Below are 21,225 nucleotides of genomic sequence, written 5' to 3' on the forward strand. Positions count from 1 at the left end.
CTTAAGTATGAACCAAAATGGGCCTCAAACTTGGCCCATTAACTAAGTTTTTGCCTGAACTGTACCTTTTTCTTTGTGATTAAGCCCATATAAAACGCTTGACGAGGGCCGATGGTCGGCCCAGTCCACCATTCTAGAATAAACCGCTGCCTTATATCTTTCCCGCCAAAATTGGACGAACACTTTGTTGAGACGAAACTGCCCGGAGATCATACGAAGAGAAGATAGGCATGGAGCAAACGTTTTCAGACTTCAACATTGCTGGAGATATCTTGGATTTATACTTTCCCCGAACTGTCTTCACTGTCGAAAATGGATGGCTTAACCTCATTTCTCAGCTCATTTTCTTTTTCTCTTCTCCGGCAGGTCGACATCTCTCTTCACAGGTAATTCTTTCTCTCGCGTTTGAATTGATTTTTTTCTTTTCTATGTGATAAAAGTTGATGAAATTCATAGGCGCCGGGTTTTGAGTGTTCGAAATATGATCTTGCATCGAGAATTTGATGTAGGTAGGTAGTTTCTGCAAGGTCGCTTCCAGTCTGCGCGATTCAGTTGATTTTGCAACATCGATTTCCTGTTGAATCTTAGGACTGGATCATGTTTAGTAGATATCTCAGTACGTTTTTCTTATACACAACAGGGACTAGAAATTCTCCTGCTACTATACTTTAAACGAATCAAAGTTTGAATTTGGTATGGACCCGAAAAGTTAGTGTAAATATTTTCAGGTAGATTCGATTCGTTTCATATTCTTTATCCATCGCGTTTTCATAATTTATAATGGAGAAATATTTCAATCTGTTGCTTTGAAGTAGCTTACTGCGGCCTATCGATGTCCCTTTCACTTGTTCTTAGCGTCATGTGGAGAAGGAAACTGACGTTCAATTTTTTAGCAGGCTATCGATGATGGTCGTGGCATCTTTATTTTGTCAATTGACTTTCAACAGTTCCGGAAGATTTGCGATCGACGTGAGTTTTACATAATGCTAGAGGAAAATCCTAAAGTTGCTCTCAAATGTATGAGTGCTGCAATTCATCAGGTAAAAACAAGTTATCACGAGAATTTCATTCTTGTATGTCTACTCTAAAATACTTTCAGGGTTTGATGCTTAACTTGTCTTTGAAGTAGGTAATGAGGACCAAGTGGGTGCACAATTTAGAAGATGTCACAAAAATTCTAGTCCGATTGCACAACTATTCGGAATCTATGCTTGCTTTGAAGAACTTGAAGGCCGCATATATTGGTATTTGTTAGCTTCTAACGAATTTATTATCAAGTTTGAAGCTTACTGCTAAGGAAATGATGTAGGCTTATTTTGGGATATGACAGACAAGCTTGTATCAGTGCGTGGTACTGTTGTTAAAGTTAGCACTGTGAAGCCCTTGGTGGTGCAAATGAGCTTTGATTGTGCAAAGTGTAAAAGCAATATTACACGCATCTTTCCTGATGGTAAGTTTTCGCCTCCATCGTTTTGTGAGTTGGATGGGTGTAAAAGCAAAACATTCAATCCTATTCGATCGACCGCTGAAGCAATCGACTTTCAAAAAATACGGTAACTTCTAATGCTGAATATGCCCTTAATTAACTGTTAGTTTTACTGCCGACTCTTTGGAAAAAAAGAATCCATTTTATTAGCTAGACTTCTTGTGTGCGAATCGGGCTACGGAATTTTCCCTTCTATTGTGAATATTAATTATTCTCTTTAAATCTTTCCAGATTGCAAGAACTCACTAAACCTGATGATCATGAAGAAGGCAGGGTGCCTCGAACTGTAGAATGTGAACTGACTGAAGACCTAGTTGACGCATGCATCCCTGGAGATGTTGTCACTGTTACTGGGATTATAAGAGTAATTAATAATTACATGGATATTGGAGGAGGTACAATATTTTTCCAAGCTTTGCAGTCTTCAATATTTCCCATGAGTGGTAAAAGTTGATAGGTCAGATGTTTTTTTTTGACCCATAGGTTGTGTTTAAACTTCTCATGCTGCAATCACATATTTCAATATCCTCGTCATTAGAATTTCTTTATATAAGCAGAAAATAAATTTTGATTCGTTGTTTTCATTTTGTTCAACAGTTGTAGGATGTTGGGTAATGTTGTTTTTTTATAGATTTTTTTTTCTCTAACGGGGAGACCATATATATGCTACATCAGCAATTCCATTATTTTGTCGTCAATAACTTTCAATGACTGAAATCAGACAGCAACACATCATGGTAGTGCGATAGCTATCACCGTCCTTTGATAATAGCAATTAATAGGGGTAAAAAAAATATAACTTCGTTTTGAAGTTTCATCATTTGTTAGTACACCATGATACTTGTAACCCGTGTTTATGTTGTGGATTTCTAATTACCGTTCTTTACCAATACAGATTAGCGCAACTTTTCATATATTTTCAGGAAAATCGAAGAGCAAAAACCAAGGATTTTACTATTTGTATCTGGAGGCCGTTTCAATAAAAAATTCCAAGTCACAGTCTACACCTGAGGAGTTGCAAGATTCCAATTCTAATGCAAGAGCAACCGAGTTGCTCGATTTATTCTCATTCTCCCCAAGAGATTTGGAATTTATTGTGAAATTCTCTGGGGAATGTGGTCCGGATGTCTTCCGTCAAATACTTCAATCCATTTGCCCATCCATCTATGGACATGAACTTGTTAAAGGTAACATTTTATACAAGCACAGAATTGTTGTGTCTCCATTTTCTTCTGCTAACTATATTTTGTGGATCAACTTAAATCTGAAAAGCGGGAATAACACTAGCACTATTTGGTGGTGTACGAAAGCATTCAAAAGACCAGAATAAAGTTCCTGTTAGAGGAGATATTCATGTCATAGTAGTTGGTATCCTTCTATGTCCATCCCTTTCCGTGCTCACTTCTAGATTTTGATAAGTTATTTTGAAAAGAGTGCTGTATGGTAAATGAACATACATTATAGATAATAGATAACTTTTCATTATCAATTTCTTAGGTGATCCTGGACTTGGCAAAAGTCAACTACTGCAAGCGGCTGCAGCTGTTTCTCCACGTGGTATTTATGTTTGTGGTAATGCAACAACCAAGGCCGGCCTAACTGTAGCTGTTGTGAGGGATTCCATGACAAATGACTATGCTTTTGAGGCTGGTATTTGTCTTTTCTTAAGCTCTATGACGACTTTTCCTGTATTTGAAATCCAAGAATGAGTTTTTATAATGGTCATGATTCTCTGCTTTTTTAATCGTGGAAACAAAATTTGGTGGCTGCGTGATGATTTTGGAAGTCATTCATAGATTTTTATTTTCTATTCCTTGACATGCACGTACTGAATAAATCCTTACATTCGGAAACTAGGAAATGCTTATTCTACGCTAGTTTTAACGAAGCTCAAATTTTTCAAGGGCATATTGCATATATAGATTTCACAGTCGATAAAAAAGTTGAAAGACGTTGGATCTTATCTTTCAATTGTTCTACAATAACAGAGTGTAGTTGATTGAATAGCGTTTCATATGAATGCTCAAGTTTTTGAGGTTATCCCTTCTTGAACTTCTGTAAACGTAATCTGGGTCTAATGGTGCTTAAATGTTTCTATGTTGCAAGCGCATCATAATAAATATACTGTTTTCCCCTTGAGTGATGATAATTTACTTTTTCCATAGGGGCTATGGTACTTGCAGATGGTGGATTATGTTGCATAGATGAGTTCGATAAAATGTCTGCAGAACATCAGGTGTTTTGACCCGAAACCTGAATGTTTCACTTGAATTCTCACGTTTCATTTTTCATGGCTACATTTTCTTACATTAGATTATTGCAGGCCCTACTGGAAGCCATGGAACAACAATGTGTATCAATTGCAAAAGCTGGACTGGTAGCAAGTCTATCAGCACGCACTTCTATTTTAGCTGCAGCTAACCCTGTTGGGGGTCATTACAAGTAAATTTTGTTGGTTCATTACAAGTAAATTTTGTTGTTCAGTACTGTATTTGTTTCAGTTGCTTTCTGGGCTATTCAGTTTGTGATTGATAAAACATCTATATGGTTTCTTTAAGAAACATCAAAAACATCTCCATGGTTAGGTTGTTACCATCATCCTTCCTCTCCAAAATAGCATGTTGAACCTTTCCGAGTTTTCTATTTATAGAGAATACTGTTTTCATTCCTCAAGAAATATATATATTGCTTTCAAAGAACCATATTTCAATTCTTCTAGTCTATTTCAACTGAATGGTAATGATGGGAGCTATTACGGTGAAAAAAGAAAAAGTATCCTAATGAATAATGAAGGTGCCTATGCCTATAAATTGCGATTGTTCTCTTCTTTTATACCGGTGGTATGTATTAATTCTCAAAATAAAACTTGCAGCCGGGCGAAAACTGTGAATGAAAACTTGAAGATGAGTGCCGCTCTTCTCTCGAGATTTGATTTAGTTTTTATATTGCTGGACAAACCTGACGAATTTCTGGATAAGAGAGTCTCGGAGCACATCATATCGGTAAGTTAATACCTCTGCTGTTTATCTATTTGATGCTACGGCCACCTCTCTTGTACATTGTCTGGAACTTAACCACTGAAAACGTACTATTGTGCAGATATATAAGAGGAAATGTACTATTTGATGGCAATGTGCTTGAAGTAATTATGGCCTAATGGTCAAAAAGTAATAAAGAGTTAGGAGGAAATAGTTGAAGTCATGGTAGCCACCTAACTAAAATTTAATATCTATCATTCTATGAATTGTTTTGGCAACAAAATGTAGTAGGTTAAGAGGTCGTCTCATGAAAATAGTTAAACCGGTCAAAATAGCTCACTCACGAATATGAAAAGAGAGAGAGGGAGAGAGAGAGAGAGAAAGAAAGAGAGAGACGTCTCATATATTGGCATCAAGCGTGAGATTTGTTCAGCAAACAACTTAATTATTTCGAGTTCGCTCAATTAGTAAAATGTGATTGTAAGATGTGATGGAATTCTTTTTCTTGCAGCTTCATGGTGGATGTGGGGAACGTGCGTCTGCAGCAAAAAGACTACGTAAAGGTTTATATCCTATTTCTCACCTATTCCTTTTATTTTTAGTATTTTACAAACTTAATTGTCCACTGAGAAAGGAGTTTCTCCCGAACCAGATATATCTCCTTTGGCTTTAAAGAATGTAGTAACGGAGAATGACGGAAAAGGAGATGTTGGGTCAAAACGTGAGTCTTTAGTTTCAAGACTGAGATTGGACAAAGCGAAAGACGGCGATTTTGTACCATTACCTGGTCAACTTCTGCGCAAATATATAGCATATGCAAGAACTTTTGTGTTCCCCAGGTAAACATACATGCTCTCTCCAGCATTTTACTTGATGTTAAAACTAGTGGAAATGTGGAGAAGTATTCATCACTATATTGAATTGATAATGACTTGAAATAGAGAGCTCTATTTATAGAGGTAAATAGCCGAGTTAAGTCCACCCTACTCCTTAACTAAAGTAACTACTGATGGTTATACACGTTACAACTTAATACAACAGACTAACTCCTAATAGATGCAAATTTGAACTTGTGAATCGTGCAAGCCTCTTTACTCGAAATCTGTCCAAACCCCATCTCTCCATTTTGGAATCAGGATGTCAAAGCCCGCAGCAGACATCTTGCAGAAATTTTATTTAAAACTGCGTGACGAGAATACATCAGGGGATGGTACGCCAATTACAGCTAGACAGCTGGAAAGTTTGGTGAGGCTGGCAGAAGCTCGAGCACGGGTCGACCTCAGGGAAGAAATTACAGTACAAGATGCCATGGTTAGTTGTGGAACGATGTAGCCAAATTTTAATTACTCAAAATCATCTTTTGAAAATAAGCTCGTTTGTTACTCACTTTTTATTTTGTTTTTTCACTTTTTGTTAACATTTTCAGATTTTTTTTTTCAAAGACCTAATATTTGGTTAGGATTTCCATTTTTACGTCGAGAAATTAATTATAAGACAAATGATTCCATGAAAAAAATTAAAAGCTTCTGTTCCACTTCCACTACCTTGCTCGAGTTTTTACGTGCTAATTTCATTGTGGGTCACCAACTTTGCAGGATGTGGTGGAAATAATGAAGGAATCCCTTTATGACAAGTACGTAGATGAACATGGGGTCCTGGATTTTGGTCGAAGTGGGGGAATGAGTAAACAGAAAGAAGCCAAGCGATTTCTGAGTGCACTCAACAAGCAATCAGAGTTGCAGCAGAAAGACTGTTTCTCTATCTCGGTAAGCTTATGCTATATACTCTTGTCGCAGATAAATCATATCGCATCCGGCTCTGAGCTATCCACATATGCTATGTCCTGCAGGAAATATATAGCTTAGCAGATAAAATTGGCCTACGAGTACCTGACATTGATACCTTCATAGAAAATCTTAACAGTGTTGGATATCTGCTTAAGAAGGGGCCAAAGACATTCCAGGTATAGTACGGAGTTCTCTTAGCAGATATAATACCAATAAAACAACAAAACTACGGATCAACTCATCATTATTCAATCTTTGCACTAACCCAGACATCTTTTTACAACAGGTTCTGTCCTCATCGTACACCAGTCAATCGACAAGGTCAAGAGGATAAAAATTGGGCGATAAGAGAGGTCAAAACTTTCTTTGACTCAATATTTTTTTTCTGCTGCAATGTCTCTAGGCTAGAGATGGCTCTTCCACAATACCAAGCATGTATGATTCGCTGATGCTGAAATAATTAGTATATTCCAATGAATGAAATAGTTAAATGGTACGAATACGATGCTGTTTGACTTGATAGTTATCCATAGTCGTGTTGCAGTTCTTGCATTGTTTTTCATGTCTCAAGAAGCCCCTTTAGATAAAATTTCAATTGAAATATAGGTCATATATTCAAATTAGGATGGTCATAAAGTGTTAAGAGTCAGAGAGTTGTCCATAAGTTGGAATGTACATATTACATATACTAGTTTAGGTTATAGATACGCACTCGCACATACACATTAGAAGCACTTTCTTTAGCATTATGCAGTCCACTGTATTTATCTTCCCTCAGAAAACTTTTACGAAATCAAATATGCACTATATTCATTTTTTTAATAACTTTTCGTATTTTCTTTTTTCCTTTATTTTCTATTGGAGTCCTTGAAAATATGCTACAGTGACATACCAAATGGTTGAGGTAGAAGATAGTGAATGAGAAATCAGTTGAAGTGATCCGAAGCCAGCCTTAATAATCACGATCTGAGGGCTCCCATCTCCACTCACTCCCATAATAAGAATTGGGTAAACCCAACCAAAACTTGAAAGCCTCAGCTGCTCTCTTTTTCTCAATCCTTCTGTCCTGTCTGGCCTTTGATGCATGTTTACTGGTAAACATCCTAGAATGCATTTCCACGTAAATTCTACTGTATTTTGTCTTGTTGGGTGGTATCCCATTCTCTTCCATACAAGCCACGATTTCTAAAGCCTTCCTAAAGAAAGCAGCCCGGACACATATATCAGCTAGAGTATCCAATAGCCCTTCATCGGGTTTTAAGGGAGGGGGAGATGAAGAATCAGGCTTATACCCTCTCTTCACTGCACATCTCTCCTTTACTTCATTCCATAGCAAAAGGGCCTCACCTGGTTTTCTAGCTAAAGAAATTCCATTGGCGAGACTGCCATATGTAGAAACATCAGGTAAAAATCCATTATCTTTCATTTTCTGTACTAATTGCTTTGCTTCTTCTATCAATCCTAGTCTACAATACCCTTCAATCAACATATTCCAGGCTACTATATCCGCTCTCACTCTAGGATCATTCAGCATTTCATCAAATACTTTCCTCGCAAGCTTTGGTTGACCTGACTGAGCAAAAGCTTTCATCAGAGTGGTATAACTAACCTTGGTGGGTGCGATTCCTTTCGATCGCATCTCATTAAAGAAGCCAAGAGCTCCTGCACTATCATCGACCAATATGCATCCATCAATCATGATGTTATAAGAAACCACATCAGGTTCAATACCTGCCCCATCGACCATCTCCTTAAGCAGCTCCTTGGCCTTGTCCATCTGAAGCAACCTGCAATAACCCTTTAGGAGAATATTGTAGGTAATTCGATTTGCAGGACACCCAATTCTTGTCATTTCAGCTAGCACTTGACGGGCTCGGTCCATCGACCCTGCCTTTACTAGAGCTGAAACTACAGTTGTATACGATACATGATCAGGATGACTGGATCTATCACCCTGGTTGCGCATCGCCTCTAGCATTCGTATCGTATCAGCTACTCGGCCCTCATTCATATACCCTTTCATTAGAGTCGTATAAATTCTCGAGTTAGGAGAGTAGGCTTTTGGTAACAATGGTGGCTCTGAATCACTTTCTTCATTCAAATTAGGAAGCAACTTCTTGAATACCTCATCTTCATCTTCATTCAAATCTTCCTCATCTTCAATCTCATCCAAATTCCCATCCCTGAGAATCCTGCAAATATCTCTTTTCCCTTCCCTCATTGCTTGAACTACCTTCTCAGCGGTTTCCAAATCTCCAAACCCGACATAAGCTGCCACAATCGAGTGCAAAGTCGTCATACACATTGGAATATCCTTTGCAAGAATCATCTCCAACACATAAACAATAAGATCCTTCCTATTGGCTCTAGCACAGAGCTTGATCATGACATTGTAAGTCAAAACATCAGGCTCAGCACCAAATTCTTCCATTTCCTCAAACAATTGCAGAAACTTCTCGTAGGCACCCATGTTGGCACAGGCATTGAGTACCCCATTGTATGCTGCCGTGTCCGGCCGCGAGTCGGCCGTTATAGTGGGATCTGCAAACCGGCGGAGACGCTGAGTCACTGAACTGAATAGCTTGATTGCTTCTGCAGGGCCATCGTCCGGTGAAGCGGCGAGGCGGCTGACGACGGCGCTCCACGCTTTCACGTGGGGAAGGTAACCGGAACGAAGCATGGACTTAATGACAGAACAGGCGTAAAGAGTGTGTCCAGCCTTGGCGGCTGCGACGGCAAGGAGTCCGAGGGAATTGGCGTCGAGACGGTGGAGCTGGTTGTCATGGCGGAGGCGCGTGAGGATAGACTGAGCTCGAGTGAGGCTTGATGGAGTGTTTTGGTAAGACAATTGAGAAACTAAACGGCTAAGACAAGTAGGGCTGGGTAGATTGTTACATTGTGTATATGTTATCCAAGCCTCATCCGTTTTCCTCTGGCGTAGCAGTGATAAGAGTCTCTGTTCTAAGGAACTGGACGGCGAATCGGACAGGAGAGGTCGGTCGGTCGAGCTGGTTTGACGAGCGGTGCTGTGCACCAGGAAGGGGCGGACGGCGGCGGTGGCAGCGCTGGAGGAGATGGTGGTGTTGGTGGTGAAAAGTGGTGGAGAGGGCCCAAGGGGAAAGGTTAAAGGGGGGTGTGCGTTAAGACTGGCAGTGAAGATGAGCATGGGGACGGTTGTGGCGGAGGAAATGGCGGCGACGGCGGCGGTGAGTTCATGGCTGCTCCATGAAGGGAATAAGGGAAGATTGAGAGGGATGATTCATGTGGAAAGTGGCAAAAATGGGGTCTTAGAGAAAGAGATAATGGGAGAGAGGACATGAATAGAAGTTTGTTGGGTGGAATTTGGACACACTACGTTGAGCGCGTGTTGTCCTCATGTCTCTACTTCACCACGAGATATTATTTTTCATATTTCTTTTTTCACAATACACTATTCAATAACTATCTGTTTGAAGAAAACAACCCCGTTCTTTTTCTTTGCCATCCTTTTTTCTTTTTTTCTTTTTTCCTCCAATTCAGTTTAAATACTATTGCTATTTTTTTTTCCTAATGGATGAATTAAATATGTACTGTCAACCTTGAGGTTAGAGGTTCAATTCTCCTTCTTACATGTTAAAAAAAAAAGTTAAAATAAAAAAAACCTAGAGAATGAACAAAGTAAATATATATATATATATATATATATATATATACCCACTGGAATTTTAAAATTGATAACTAATCAATGTTCAAATTTAATTAAGATTTCAATTATTTGATTTCTTCTTTAAAGTTATTGTCTGTGCACCCACCACAACACTATTGCACTTTCTCCCTTCTATTCTTCTCTTCTCATTTTCTTTCTAGTATTTAGGATTCACAAAATCGACTATGACTAATCGATTATCGATAACCACTATAAAATTGATAGAAATCAATCGATGATGTCAACCGATCATTGAAAACACCATTTGAATTTGAACTTTTAAAAAAAAATTGAGCACAAAAATAATGAAAGAATTTGAAGTCAATTACTAAGCCATGCAAACTTTGAAAATTCCTCGTTGTAGGGCCTGATGAGAAAATTAATACCCTAATTATCAATTAGACCAACATGCAAAGATAACGTTGGGAAGAAAATTTTCATTTTATCTTCAAATTTTTAGAAGTGTCATTTTTTTTAGTTTTAAACAATCGTCAACGTGTTAAAGTGTAGACTTTTACCATTTTATAGTATAAGAATAAATGTGCACAAGATATTTATTACAAGCTTCCTTCGAAAATCAACTTCACTTTCCACTCGAGTAGGAACTTCCTCCAATACAAACAAGAATTTTGCTTTCTTCATACAACGAAAATTAAGTTTATAATGTGAGTTCACATTTGTCAAAAACAAATTCTATATAGGTTTATAATCGGAAACTTTCACATTCTATAATAGGTTTACAATTGGAAACTTTCACATTTGTCAAACCAAATTCTTAGAAAAGGAGGTAGCTATATATCAAAAGTGACTTTGAGTCATATTAAGAGATTTTAAATGACAAAATTAACTTTAAATATACAAAATCAATTCCAAACATATCTTTAACTACACATAATCAATTGTCAAACCGAACATAACTCAATTAACATAAAAATGTGTTAGAAATCACGAGATCTATGGTTCAAATTCCCCTATCCCCAATTGTACTAAAAAAAACTACACGTAATCAATTTCATTTATATAAAAATCACAATTAAAGTATAAACCAAACAAACATTAAACTGATTGTATAAAAATCACAAATAAATAAATCATTTGCTAAAATCAAGCCACTTGAGACATCCTGCAGTAAATGTGCATAGCCTATTTCTCAACTCAGAGAAAATGCATGGTTCTGTCAGAAAATTGAATAAATGAAAACCCAAGTCATACATACTATGTACAAAAGAAAGAAAAGAAAAGAAAACAAGTAGAAGTTAATTGACTATGAAGATATTTACAGCGTGAGCATGGGTTGAAAAAGTAAAAAAAGGGAGACCATGCCAATAAATCAAAAACCCACCATTTCCTGTACAGCCTTCTTCTATTCTATGTACATAGGAGTTATGTACATTGCAACTTTACCCACCAGAATCAGATGAAGAATAAGCCTCCTCTTGTCCACAAAACCACAATCTGCACTTCTTCATCCATTTTCACCCTTTTTTTTTAAATAAAATAAAATAAATCTATACAGCAGCTACAGCTACTTGATAATTACCAATTTCACTTTCTACAGATGAAAGAAATTTGAGGCTACGAAAGATGAAACGAGCCTTGTCCTTCTGTTATGGCATATAAGAGCTTCTCTTTCATTATCTCCTGAACGAATAGACACCGAATTTGGAGTTAACATTGTTTGTTCTAATGGAAATTGAAAATGCAATTGGTTCCTTAGAAAAGTTAGAACGTGTTTGTGAGTGATTTTAAAAGGATTAAGTGCATATTTGAGAGTGGTTTTGAAATGGTTAAAATCACTTTTATCATGTTCAAAATTACTCTGAAACATGCATTTAATCATTCAAAATTCATTTCGTATTAAATTTTACACTTTTAAATGCAATTTTTATATCATCACAATTGGTTTCGAATTACTAAAATCATGTTATTTTTATTATTTTTTTTTTTTAGAAAAAAACATATTTTAGTGTGACTTTGAAAATGTCAAATGATTTTAACCATTTCAAAATTACTCACAAACATGCCCCTAAACTCGTGTTTGAATTACTCCAATACATGCCTTAAATCATTCAAAACCAATTTTAGTTGTAAGAAAATTGCATTTTATAGTGTAAACTCGAACATTATATTTATTTCAAATGATTTAATGCATGTTTTGAAGTGATTTTTGAACATGGAAAATGTGATTTTAACACCACATCAAAATCATGTCCATAGAAAAGTTTTAACCTTTGAAGAGTAAGGAGGCAACTTGAGATAGTTTGCACAGGTCATCACACTAGGTAAGTCGTAATCGACCAGATTGTTAGAATGCTGTGTAGAAGGAAAAAAACCCAAAGAAAAAGTCAGTAAGAAAAAATCTAAATTAAATAAAATATTTGAGTAGAATTTGTTGATAGTAAAAACCTTTCGGACGATAGTCAACTTTGGATTGAGAGATGCAAAGCCTCCAGAAGGAAGCCTTGGCGCCCCGGTAACGAACTGTAGAAATGCTCGTTGCTGTTCGTTGTCAAACTCTTGAATAATTTCAAGCAGCTAAAATTCAAAAGATAGGTGAGAATCTTGCTAACTAATAATGCAATTTGAACATAGCAATAGGTAGGATTCATTTTAGAAACTAACATGAATAATGGAGGGGCTACTGGACGTATATCCGTGGTCAAACTTCATATTGTCAAGGAGTTCACTCAACTGCACCAAAAGATTCGAAAGAATCAAGTTAATGAATAATAACTTCAAAAGTAAATTAGATAATTAGCTGATATACGTACGGCCCACGAGTCCTGTTCTCCACATATCAAACGCTCTAATTCTTCTGCAGTAAAAACTTGAAGATGTTCTATGGGGAAAACCTGAGGTTAGACAATAAGAAAAGAAGTGCTCCATTATCAGTTACGATGAAGAAGGCACCAGTATATGTTTGAGGGAGAAAATGTGTATTTTATATGGTAATTAATAATGTTTCTTTAAGCCAACCGAATTGTTGAGCGTCTTCTCTTTTATGGACGAGAACGCTCATGACATTTGGTTCTAAAGGTTTCTTACATTTTAACAATGCAGTTCATCCGTTACTTACATTGTGCCTATATCATAATTTATACACTCAAAGTGGCATTCGTTATGAACACATTTGGGAGACTGGAACCATGGCTTTCCTAGTTCTACCCCTAAATTTAAATGAGATAATAGAACTACAACTGCACTTAAATAAACGTAAATCCTGTATCACGTTGAGAAATCAAAGCACTTGATAATATTTCACTAAAGACATTGATGAAATAAAGAAACTATATCGAAACATAAACTGAATTCCATAAACTTTCCACCCACGCAAAATAAACTATTACGGAAATAAAGGATCATTTTAATTCTGCATGTCCTAACTAGAACAACTAAATAAATATGGGAAGTACAATCTTTTGTAAGACGGGCCACAGTGAAGAGCTAACTAACCTGATTAAATCCAGATTTAAATGCTTCTATTTGTCTTGAAATTCCAGAACATAAAGTAGCATCTGTAACAAGAGAGACATAATCCTCCAAATTTTTTGTATTTACCTGGGGAAAAGGTCAAAATGTATGTTGTGTTATTTAGTGCAACCATACAAAAAGAAAAATCCATAATCAGAGTGAAAATTGGCATTACCATTGAATTATCTTGAGAAGAAGTCAAGAGATAATCAGGATAACCAGGAAGAGTAAAATCAAGACAAAGATCCTCAATATTGGTATTATGATAATACAATTCAAGTTTGGACGATGAGTTCTCTTCATAAACAGATTCCAATAATTTACTTCTGTTAACCAAAGCTTCAAACTCAAGCAGAATGGTTCCGAGCTCTGGATCAAATGATTGGATATCATATATACTCACCTCCTACAAGAATAAACAAGAAAATCAAATAATGGAATACAAAAAAAGACAAGAGGAAGCACTTGAAAGAATTTCATGCAGGTACCTGCCCAAGTATTAGTTTATAGAAGGTTTTGGAAAAGTAGATATCCAAAACCCTACCATCTTGAATGGCCTTGGCCACAATTTGCCCTAGAAGTACGAACTTTTTCATTACTTCGGAAAAATGTAGCTCATCTGTATCCAGAGTTGATGGCCATGGACGGGGAAAGAGTCCAAATGGAGATCCAATAGTTTCTCTGCCCTCAATGTTCAGACTCTTTTTGGATATAAATGCATCATGATCCCCTCTCCACATTCCGAGGCCATACTTCTGAAATTCACGACTGACAAGAGTATAGAATTCTAATGTTGGACCAAGCCCAGTGCCAACTTCTTCATCATATTCCACCTCAAGGAGTACTTTCTGATGTGCATACTGATTCATCATTTTGGCAGCAGAATCTAGAATTTGGTTGCGGTGTACTAATACCTTCTTACGAGGCAAGCCACCAGAACTTGATCGTACGTCATTTGAGGTTCCCAAGTCACTGTGTGATCTTACATGTAGCTGGTATTGTGGCATGCCAAATACTACTATCCGAAAGTACTTGCGTCTTGCCTCAAAACTAAATAAGAAAGGGCATGAATCCATAAGTTCCTTGCACCATAGAGGCATGCCACCGATAGAAACAGCAGAAAAGTCCCTCATCTGCTGTTCAAGTTTTTCAGTCAGTTTGCTGTTTACAAATTCATTCTGTGACACTGAAGGAACTGATAGCTTTATATTGTCCAAGGTATTAATTCTCCCTTCAGAAAAAGCACGGATTCTTTCATGTGACATAATGTGAAATGCCATTCTGTTCATGCCCTCTATGCTCCTTAGAAGAAATAAAACATCATAAGCGGGACTTCCTTTTGCCAAGTCGGAAGGCAGAACACAATCTAGAATACCACAGAAAAATGAAGAGAACTGCAACATTGGGGCTTTGTCAGATGCAGAAAATAATTGGTTACAACTGTTGTCCTCCACTTCGCCAGTGCTTTTATACGTAATTGTATACACTCGGCTCCATACTTTTGTGCCAGATATAGTTTCATTTTCTTTAATGTGTTGTTGGAGAATTGCCTGGTAAAGTGTCAAGGTGGGCTCCAGCTGCTTTCCCTCAAGGTAAAGAAACAATTTAGGAGTCGTACCTTTCTTACTGCAAGATGCAGAACACTGTGATTTCTCATCGACGCTGACTTCTGCAGATACCTGAACCAAAACAAGGTTACTATAATTTTAGGAGTGTGCACATTTTTTTAACATAGAAACTACTTTCATTGAGAAAGAATGGAAGAACACAAGAACATATAATTAATTACAAAAATGGACTCCAACTAAGAATAATGTTGTCCAGCGAATAATTACAAAAATGTGCCCACACATTTAGGAGTGCACACATTACCATAGTCCAGAATATAATCAATGCTTCAATCACGGATTAAGCGGGCAATCAAAGAGACAGTACTAGAAATGTGAGCCAACCAGTTACACGAGAATATTCAGCATAAAACCATAATATTTTTCCTAATTAACTTGGAAGTAGAAAAAGGCATCAGTTGAATCCAAAAGGATCCAGTGCCACGGATGAGGCTGCAAATTCTAGAACTGATCTATCTTATAACACAGTTTTATATATACTTCCAAAAATGATCAACTTACAGTATAAATTTCAACTGATTGTATTCTTTCATTAAAAATAACTGAGCTCAAACCAAATGGTTTAGGTATGTTAGCCATAGTAAATAACCCCTACCTCAAGTATTTTACAATTTAAGAGCAGTATTTATAATTCTTGCAACATTAACAATATTTCAAAAAGAAAACAGGAACAGACCTGAATTTCAGGCAAATCTGTGGACATGTTGTCGGACTCCACAAATTCTGAGTTAACACCCAAGCAAGAACGTACATCTGAGAGTAGTTTGACTTGATGCTCCCTCAGGCTATCGGCTTCAGAGGACTGCTCAGCTTTTTTTGTGCCAACTTTGGGCCATAGAAACCCTTCAATGGCATTCAAAGAAGAAAAAGGGTCAACACTCAGGATATCCCCAGTAATGTCACAGAGATCTGTTTCTCCATCTCCTCTCACAAACCGAACTTTCAAACAAGGATGTGGTATACACCGAGCATTTGGGACTGTAGCAAAATAGTTCCTATGTTTGAATCCCTGGCTTAAAATAACAGGAAAGTTTTCTAAAGACGAAAGTGAGATTTGTAATTTCCTTATCAATACTAAAATTGGCAACTTTACAGATGGGTGGTCTGAACTAGATAAGAGTAGCCTTGCAAAAGCCTCAAATCTTCTTTCTATAACTGAGAATTGTCTAGATATAGTTTGTGGTTCTCCCTTTTTTATCAGATACTGACCATTAGTTATGTAATTTATAAATGACTTGACAATTCCACTTTCAATAAATTCAAAGGTGGATATGGGCTCGCCACACTTAAGCTTTGACATAATCTCAGCTAACAAAGCATAAAATTTTTCTTCATCCTGAGCTGGAGTGTCCTTAATTAAGGACAAGCTTAGTAGATCATCTAGGGCAGCAGAAAAAGTTCGAAGATTTTGAAGAATATCAGTCACTCCTTTATCAGTGTCACATAACTCTTCAGTAAAATATTTGTTTCTTATATGATTTGCAAGACTATAAACAGAATCCTTATCAAGCTTGCAGCTGCCTGTTTCTGCCGCTGAAGAGAAACAACTACTCGAAAAGGCATAACATAAGCACCTCCCATATTCTCTTGAAGACTTTTGACATGAACCAAATGATGAGTGGACACCAGTAAACACTGGGAAAATCAACTGTTTATACTTTTCTGGGGTTATCAGTGCATCAATTGCAAAATAGACACCCTCCTTGACAAACGATTTCAAAAATATACTGGAGAGTTTTTGCAGGATAATCTCAGTGATCTTTAAAGCTAACATCAGCACATGGTGGTCTTTTCGAGTAAACACTCCAGCCAGGAAACTGACGATTAGACAGAAAAGACCATTAGACTTTCGGAAGGCAATTTGAAAATACCATAAAAAAGAATATCAGGCATCATTCACCTAGAAATGTTGGCATTCTGAAGTAACTCGACAAGCATGTCAGATTCACCCAAACAGACAAACTTGTAGATAATAGTTAGGCAGCCGCAACAAACATACAGGTTTGCACCAGAACTAACCACCTGCAGAAGCAAAAATTTGATAATTAGGAGATGGGAAGAGCTAGAGCTTTTTTATTAGCTTAGAATAATAACCACCTGAACAAGCAAAGGAAGTATATCCAAACCAAACTTCTGCAGTTGTTTGGGATTACTGGCTAAAAAAGACACTTTTTCAGACAATTGTTCTGTCTTTGCATCTTCTGTAGGGAGAAGCTCGTTGAGCAATGTCAGGACTTCACATACCTGGGCAAAAAACCAATGACAATAAATTCCCATTATTTGTTTTTGGAAAAACACAAAGACAGACCCTACAAACCTGGAGGGGGAAACAAACGCAGAAAGACTTTGAAATTCTAGATCCAATGTAGGCCAATTATGAGCTATTGAACTATCACTTTTATTTGAGGAGAAAACTTAGGAAATGTCATCGATGCATTTCTTGATAGAAAAGGAAATGTCATCGATGAATGAAATGAGACAAAGAGTACGAAACGCTCCTAAACCCCAAGTGGGGAATTACAAGAAATCTTACCAATTTGTAATTAAAAAAGATAGACTGAAAGCTTAAGGACTGTTACATTTACACATATAGAGGGCATTAAAAAGGAGCAAAATATTAGAGCAGTGATTCTCCTAGCTCAGGCTACAAAGTGCCAGCGAGATCAGGTGGAGGTTTGGAGGTGGAGAGGATATATCCTTAACAGAGCATCTTAATTTTATAGTCTTATATTGCACATGCCTTCAATATATCAAGAATTTTTTTTCCCCTTTTTTTCTCCCTCTATAGAAACATTGCCTTTCCTTGAGAAAGAATGAAAGAGCCTTCATCATTATATAAAAGTTGAATCCATGACTTGAGATTTGAAAGAAAATTTTTAGACAATCGTAGTTATCAATTTATATCCTGCAACACTTAAAAAAAGGATTTCTGTGAAGTGTTTGTCAGAAGAATTATATGGGGGGAAGTCTCCTCTATAAGTTTCCTAGATATATATTAAAAAAAATTAATAAAATAAAATAACTGCGACTGCACAGTCAGAGTCTTTCCATGGTTTCAAAAACAGTACATGTTAATAGTCTAATACCTGGTTGCGCTGGCCATCAACTACAGCACATGAAGAAGACACCCCATGCGAGAGATTATAAACAGATAATATGTCCTTCAAAGTGTTGCTAATGTTTAGCTCATAAAGAGTTTCGAAAGCAACAATGGATCCTGAAGATAGTTTGATAAGTACACCAAGCAAATCCTGCAAAGGAAGTAGATAGTCATTTCATCATTCTTCCTTAAATATGGTGGTAGAGGCTACAGGGAGAAGTTCCTCCATATTGTACTAAAATAAAAATATACAAAATATTAAACCATTGGTCCCTTACTTGTATGATTCTTAACTTACATTGTAAACAGTCTGGGACAAAGTTGTTCGGCTATTCAAGTTTATAAGGCGAATGGCTTGTTGAATCAGCCCATGCCGACAGAGCCCATCCAAAAGCTCGCAGGATTGCTGTGTACACTCAGCTATTTTAATCATGCATCGAGCCACATTCTCTACCAGCTGAAATGTGACATTATAACAAGGAGAAGGTTTATAAACATAAAATAAAATAAAGCAATATGAAGCATTCAAGTCCAGTTATTTCAAACCTCCCCATCATCATACTGAAGGAGATTGCATAGTATAGGAACAGCCTCAATCAAATTTGGTGGACACTCGGAAGGTAGTTTTTTGCAGACATTCACCACTATGCGAAGAGCCGTTCTCTGATCCAAATCAGATTACACATTAAAATTTTCAATCTCTTGATCATGGGTTTGTAGGAACAAAATAATAGGAACATCAGTTTAATCAAACTGTCAAGATTGAATAAACATCCAGAAGGGCAAATGACTTACTTGTATGATAGTAGGAAAAAAATCAATAAAAGTTAAAACAGCCATAACTGCACCACCCTCCAAGCATGCAACAGGGTGTTCCTGTGATATTTTTTCCAATGCTTGGAAACACTACAATAAAACAGAAACTCCTTTAAAAAAATAGCAAATGTATCCAGCATTCAAACATAATATGACCAATGGACTAAAAATAACAATAAAGTGAGCATGATCAAATCACCTGTTCAGCAACATCCGAGTACTCAATAGCTCCCAGCCTCTTGCAGAAGGCAGGAACTCCACCATGACGAACTATAAAACTAGATGCTCTGGGGTAAGCATCGCATAAATAAGTTAAAGCCCTTAAAGCCAATAGCACAATATCTGAGTCGCTATCAAGATTCACCAAATTTACAAGAATTACAGATAACGAATCTGATGTCATGCTCGATAGTGAATTCTCCGTGCAGAATGACAAAACCTCACATAGTTCCCTCAGTAGTTCTGTTTGTACAGATGGCTCAGATTCTTCACCCAAGCTTGACAAAAGCCTTTTAAATCGTCCATGATCACTAGATGATCTTTGCCTCTGGTAATTTCGAAGATCACTATGTTTTTGTTCTGCATCATCAGAATCACAAGACCCGTAGGCTGAATCCTTATCATGTTCTCCCTCTGAACGACTGGAAGCAGAAGCAGAAGATGAAGTGTCCATGTCATTATCATGGATGCCAGGACTTGAATTAGTTGATGTCATGTGTAATTGCATAGATGAATTAGATGTGCTTGGTCTGAATTCCAGTGAACTGCATGCCCGTTTATCAGCCGGTAATCTATCCACAATTTCAGTACGCTTTTGGCCACGATTTCCCATTTATCATTTATTAGCTCTAGTGGAGATTTAACCCTCCTATATAATCAAGAGATCCAACATTGCATAAGATTGACACACTTTTTATGCTTCAACAATTATATTGCCTATGATCAGAATCAAACTATACAGCAGGACAAACATCAAATATAAGACACCATAACAAATGGTCTTTTGGCTCAACACTAACAATTTCACTTCAATAGAGCGAAAAGCTCCCATCGGTGAACATTCCAATCCGGAACTCATAGAGTAATCAGATAGAAATTGGAGCATTCGACTGAGAATTGTCTGTCTCAAACCTTAAGAGCTAAATATTATTTAAAAAAAAAAAAAAAAATTACATACACCGTCAATTTGAACAAAAATAAAAGAACCTCTACTGCTCCAAGACTAACACAGGACCCGGAAACTCCACGGATTAAACCACCATTGACAAATAAATTTTCTATCATATATGCTTGACAATCTCGAACATATAACTAAGTTTCTCTAGTAAGCTCGTAAGTCGTAACTAGACCCCTTTTAACAGCCAAAAAAGACTAAACCCGAAGCGAATGCGATGAAGAAAGAGATCAAAAATTACAAATGTAAACACGGATTTACGATCAGACAAGACAAAACTATCTCATATTTCTTAGTACCTCAGCGCTGCAAACCGAAGACTCGCGAAATTCCAAAAGCACGATGAAAAAATATGGGAGTTTGTGAGGGAGAAAAATTCTCCGTCTACGCCAGAACGCACCTCCCGCGGCGGATGCTTTTATCGGTGATCGAAATTGTAAAGCTCTTTTGACGTCGACGATGATGAAAAAACAGAGCGAGAGAACGCCAGAGCTTAAAGATATATATGAAAGACTGAGAGAGTGAATATATTTGATCAAATTTTTTTATTATTATTATTATTTACTTCTCTTTTCACTTTTTTTTTAGGTATTATTCTTTTTATGTTATTCTTAATTTAAATCAAAAGGTTAATATTTTTTCAAAATCTACGACATATTGTTTTAATAGATTTGATTACCTATATTTCCATTTAAACGAATATCATATCAATATTTTAATTAAAAAGTAAATAATCATTTACATTCACTAAAATTAACTTGGTTGTTTGATATTGCAAAATAATAATAATAATAATAAATAAAAAGATAAAATAAATTTTGGAGTGATTTCACATCCTAATTTTTTTATAAAAAAATTCTAATTAGAATGGTTGGTTTACATTTGTAATGGTCTTTTTTTTTTCCAATTTACCATCCAAATACATCATTTAAATATATTCATTTTAAATCTTACATAATTTAAATATATTTATTTTAAATCATTCTCATTCCCAAATAATTTTAAATCATTTCTTAGATTTCAAATCACATTATTTAAAATTTTTCTCTAACTTTTTTTAATCTAAATAGAGGATAATTTTTTTTTTCTCATCATAGACG

The 21,225-nt window shown here is 36.5% G+C and overlaps 3 protein-coding genes across 5 annotated transcripts; 1 reads left to right on the plus strand and 2 right to left on the minus strand.

Annotated features, from left to right (window-relative positions):
• The first annotated feature begins 158 nt into the window (after window positions 1–158).
• Window positions 159–8,982, plus strand: LOC120090413 (probable DNA helicase MCM8). 3 transcript variants are annotated; one of them, XM_039048050.1, is made up of 18 exons: window positions 159–386; window positions 897–1,040; window positions 1,130–1,244; window positions 1,331–1,553; window positions 1,718–1,881; window positions 2,410–2,673; window positions 2,759–2,854; window positions 2,984–3,136; window positions 3,652–3,722; window positions 3,810–3,928; window positions 4,359–4,488; window positions 4,976–5,027; window positions 5,117–5,303; window positions 5,601–5,775; window positions 6,060–6,230; window positions 6,314–6,427; window positions 6,538–6,604; window positions 8,850–8,982. In XM_039048050.1, the coding sequence occupies exons 1-17, from the start codon at window positions 231–233 to the stop codon at window positions 6,583–6,585; spliced, it is 2,382 nt and encodes a 793-aa protein (XP_038903978.1). In that variant the 5' UTR covers window positions 159–230; the 3' UTR covers window positions 6,586–6,604; window positions 8,850–8,982. The 3 variants fall into 3 exon arrangements, with proteins under 3 accessions (XP_038903978.1, XP_038903979.1, XP_038903981.1); XM_039048051.1 differs by lacking the exon at window positions 2,759–2,854; XM_039048053.1 differs by lacking the exon at window positions 159–386 and having other exon boundaries at window positions 903–1,040; window positions 1,127–1,244.
• On the minus strand, window positions 6,878–9,711 carry LOC120090414 (pentatricopeptide repeat-containing protein At3g09650, chloroplastic). Its single transcript, XM_039048054.1, has one exon. The coding sequence runs from the start codon at window positions 9,415–9,417 to the stop codon at window positions 7,204–7,206; it is 2,214 nt and encodes a 737-aa protein (XP_038903982.1). The 5' UTR covers window positions 9,418–9,711; the 3' UTR covers window positions 6,878–7,203.
• Window positions 9,712–11,057: 1,346 nt separating this feature from the next.
• On the minus strand, window positions 11,058–20,636 carry LOC120090430 (E3 ubiquitin-protein ligase UPL4). The gene is made up of 17 exons (XM_039048090.1): window positions 20,425–20,636; window positions 19,151–19,819; window positions 18,931–19,041; window positions 18,682–18,798; window positions 18,434–18,592; window positions 18,122–18,286; window positions 17,133–17,279; window positions 16,936–17,057; window positions 15,712–16,852; window positions 13,896–15,086; window positions 13,583–13,813; window positions 13,390–13,494; window positions 12,708–12,788; window positions 12,559–12,627; window positions 12,343–12,471; window positions 12,166–12,249; window positions 11,058–11,577 (listed from the first exon to the last, which is right to left on the minus strand). The coding sequence occupies exons 2-17, from the start codon at window positions 19,781–19,783 to the stop codon at window positions 11,512–11,514; spliced, it is 4,551 nt and encodes a 1,516-aa protein (XP_038904018.1). The 5' UTR covers window positions 19,784–19,819; window positions 20,425–20,636; the 3' UTR covers window positions 11,058–11,511.
• Between the last annotated feature and the right edge of the window lie 589 nt (window positions 20,637–21,225).

Source organism: Benincasa hispida, chromosome 11 (assembly GCF_009727055.1).
Source record: "Benincasa hispida cultivar B227 chromosome 11, ASM972705v1, whole genome shotgun sequence".
In the NCBI taxonomy this organism is placed as follows: domain Eukaryota; kingdom Viridiplantae; phylum Streptophyta; class Magnoliopsida; order Cucurbitales; family Cucurbitaceae; genus Benincasa; species Benincasa hispida.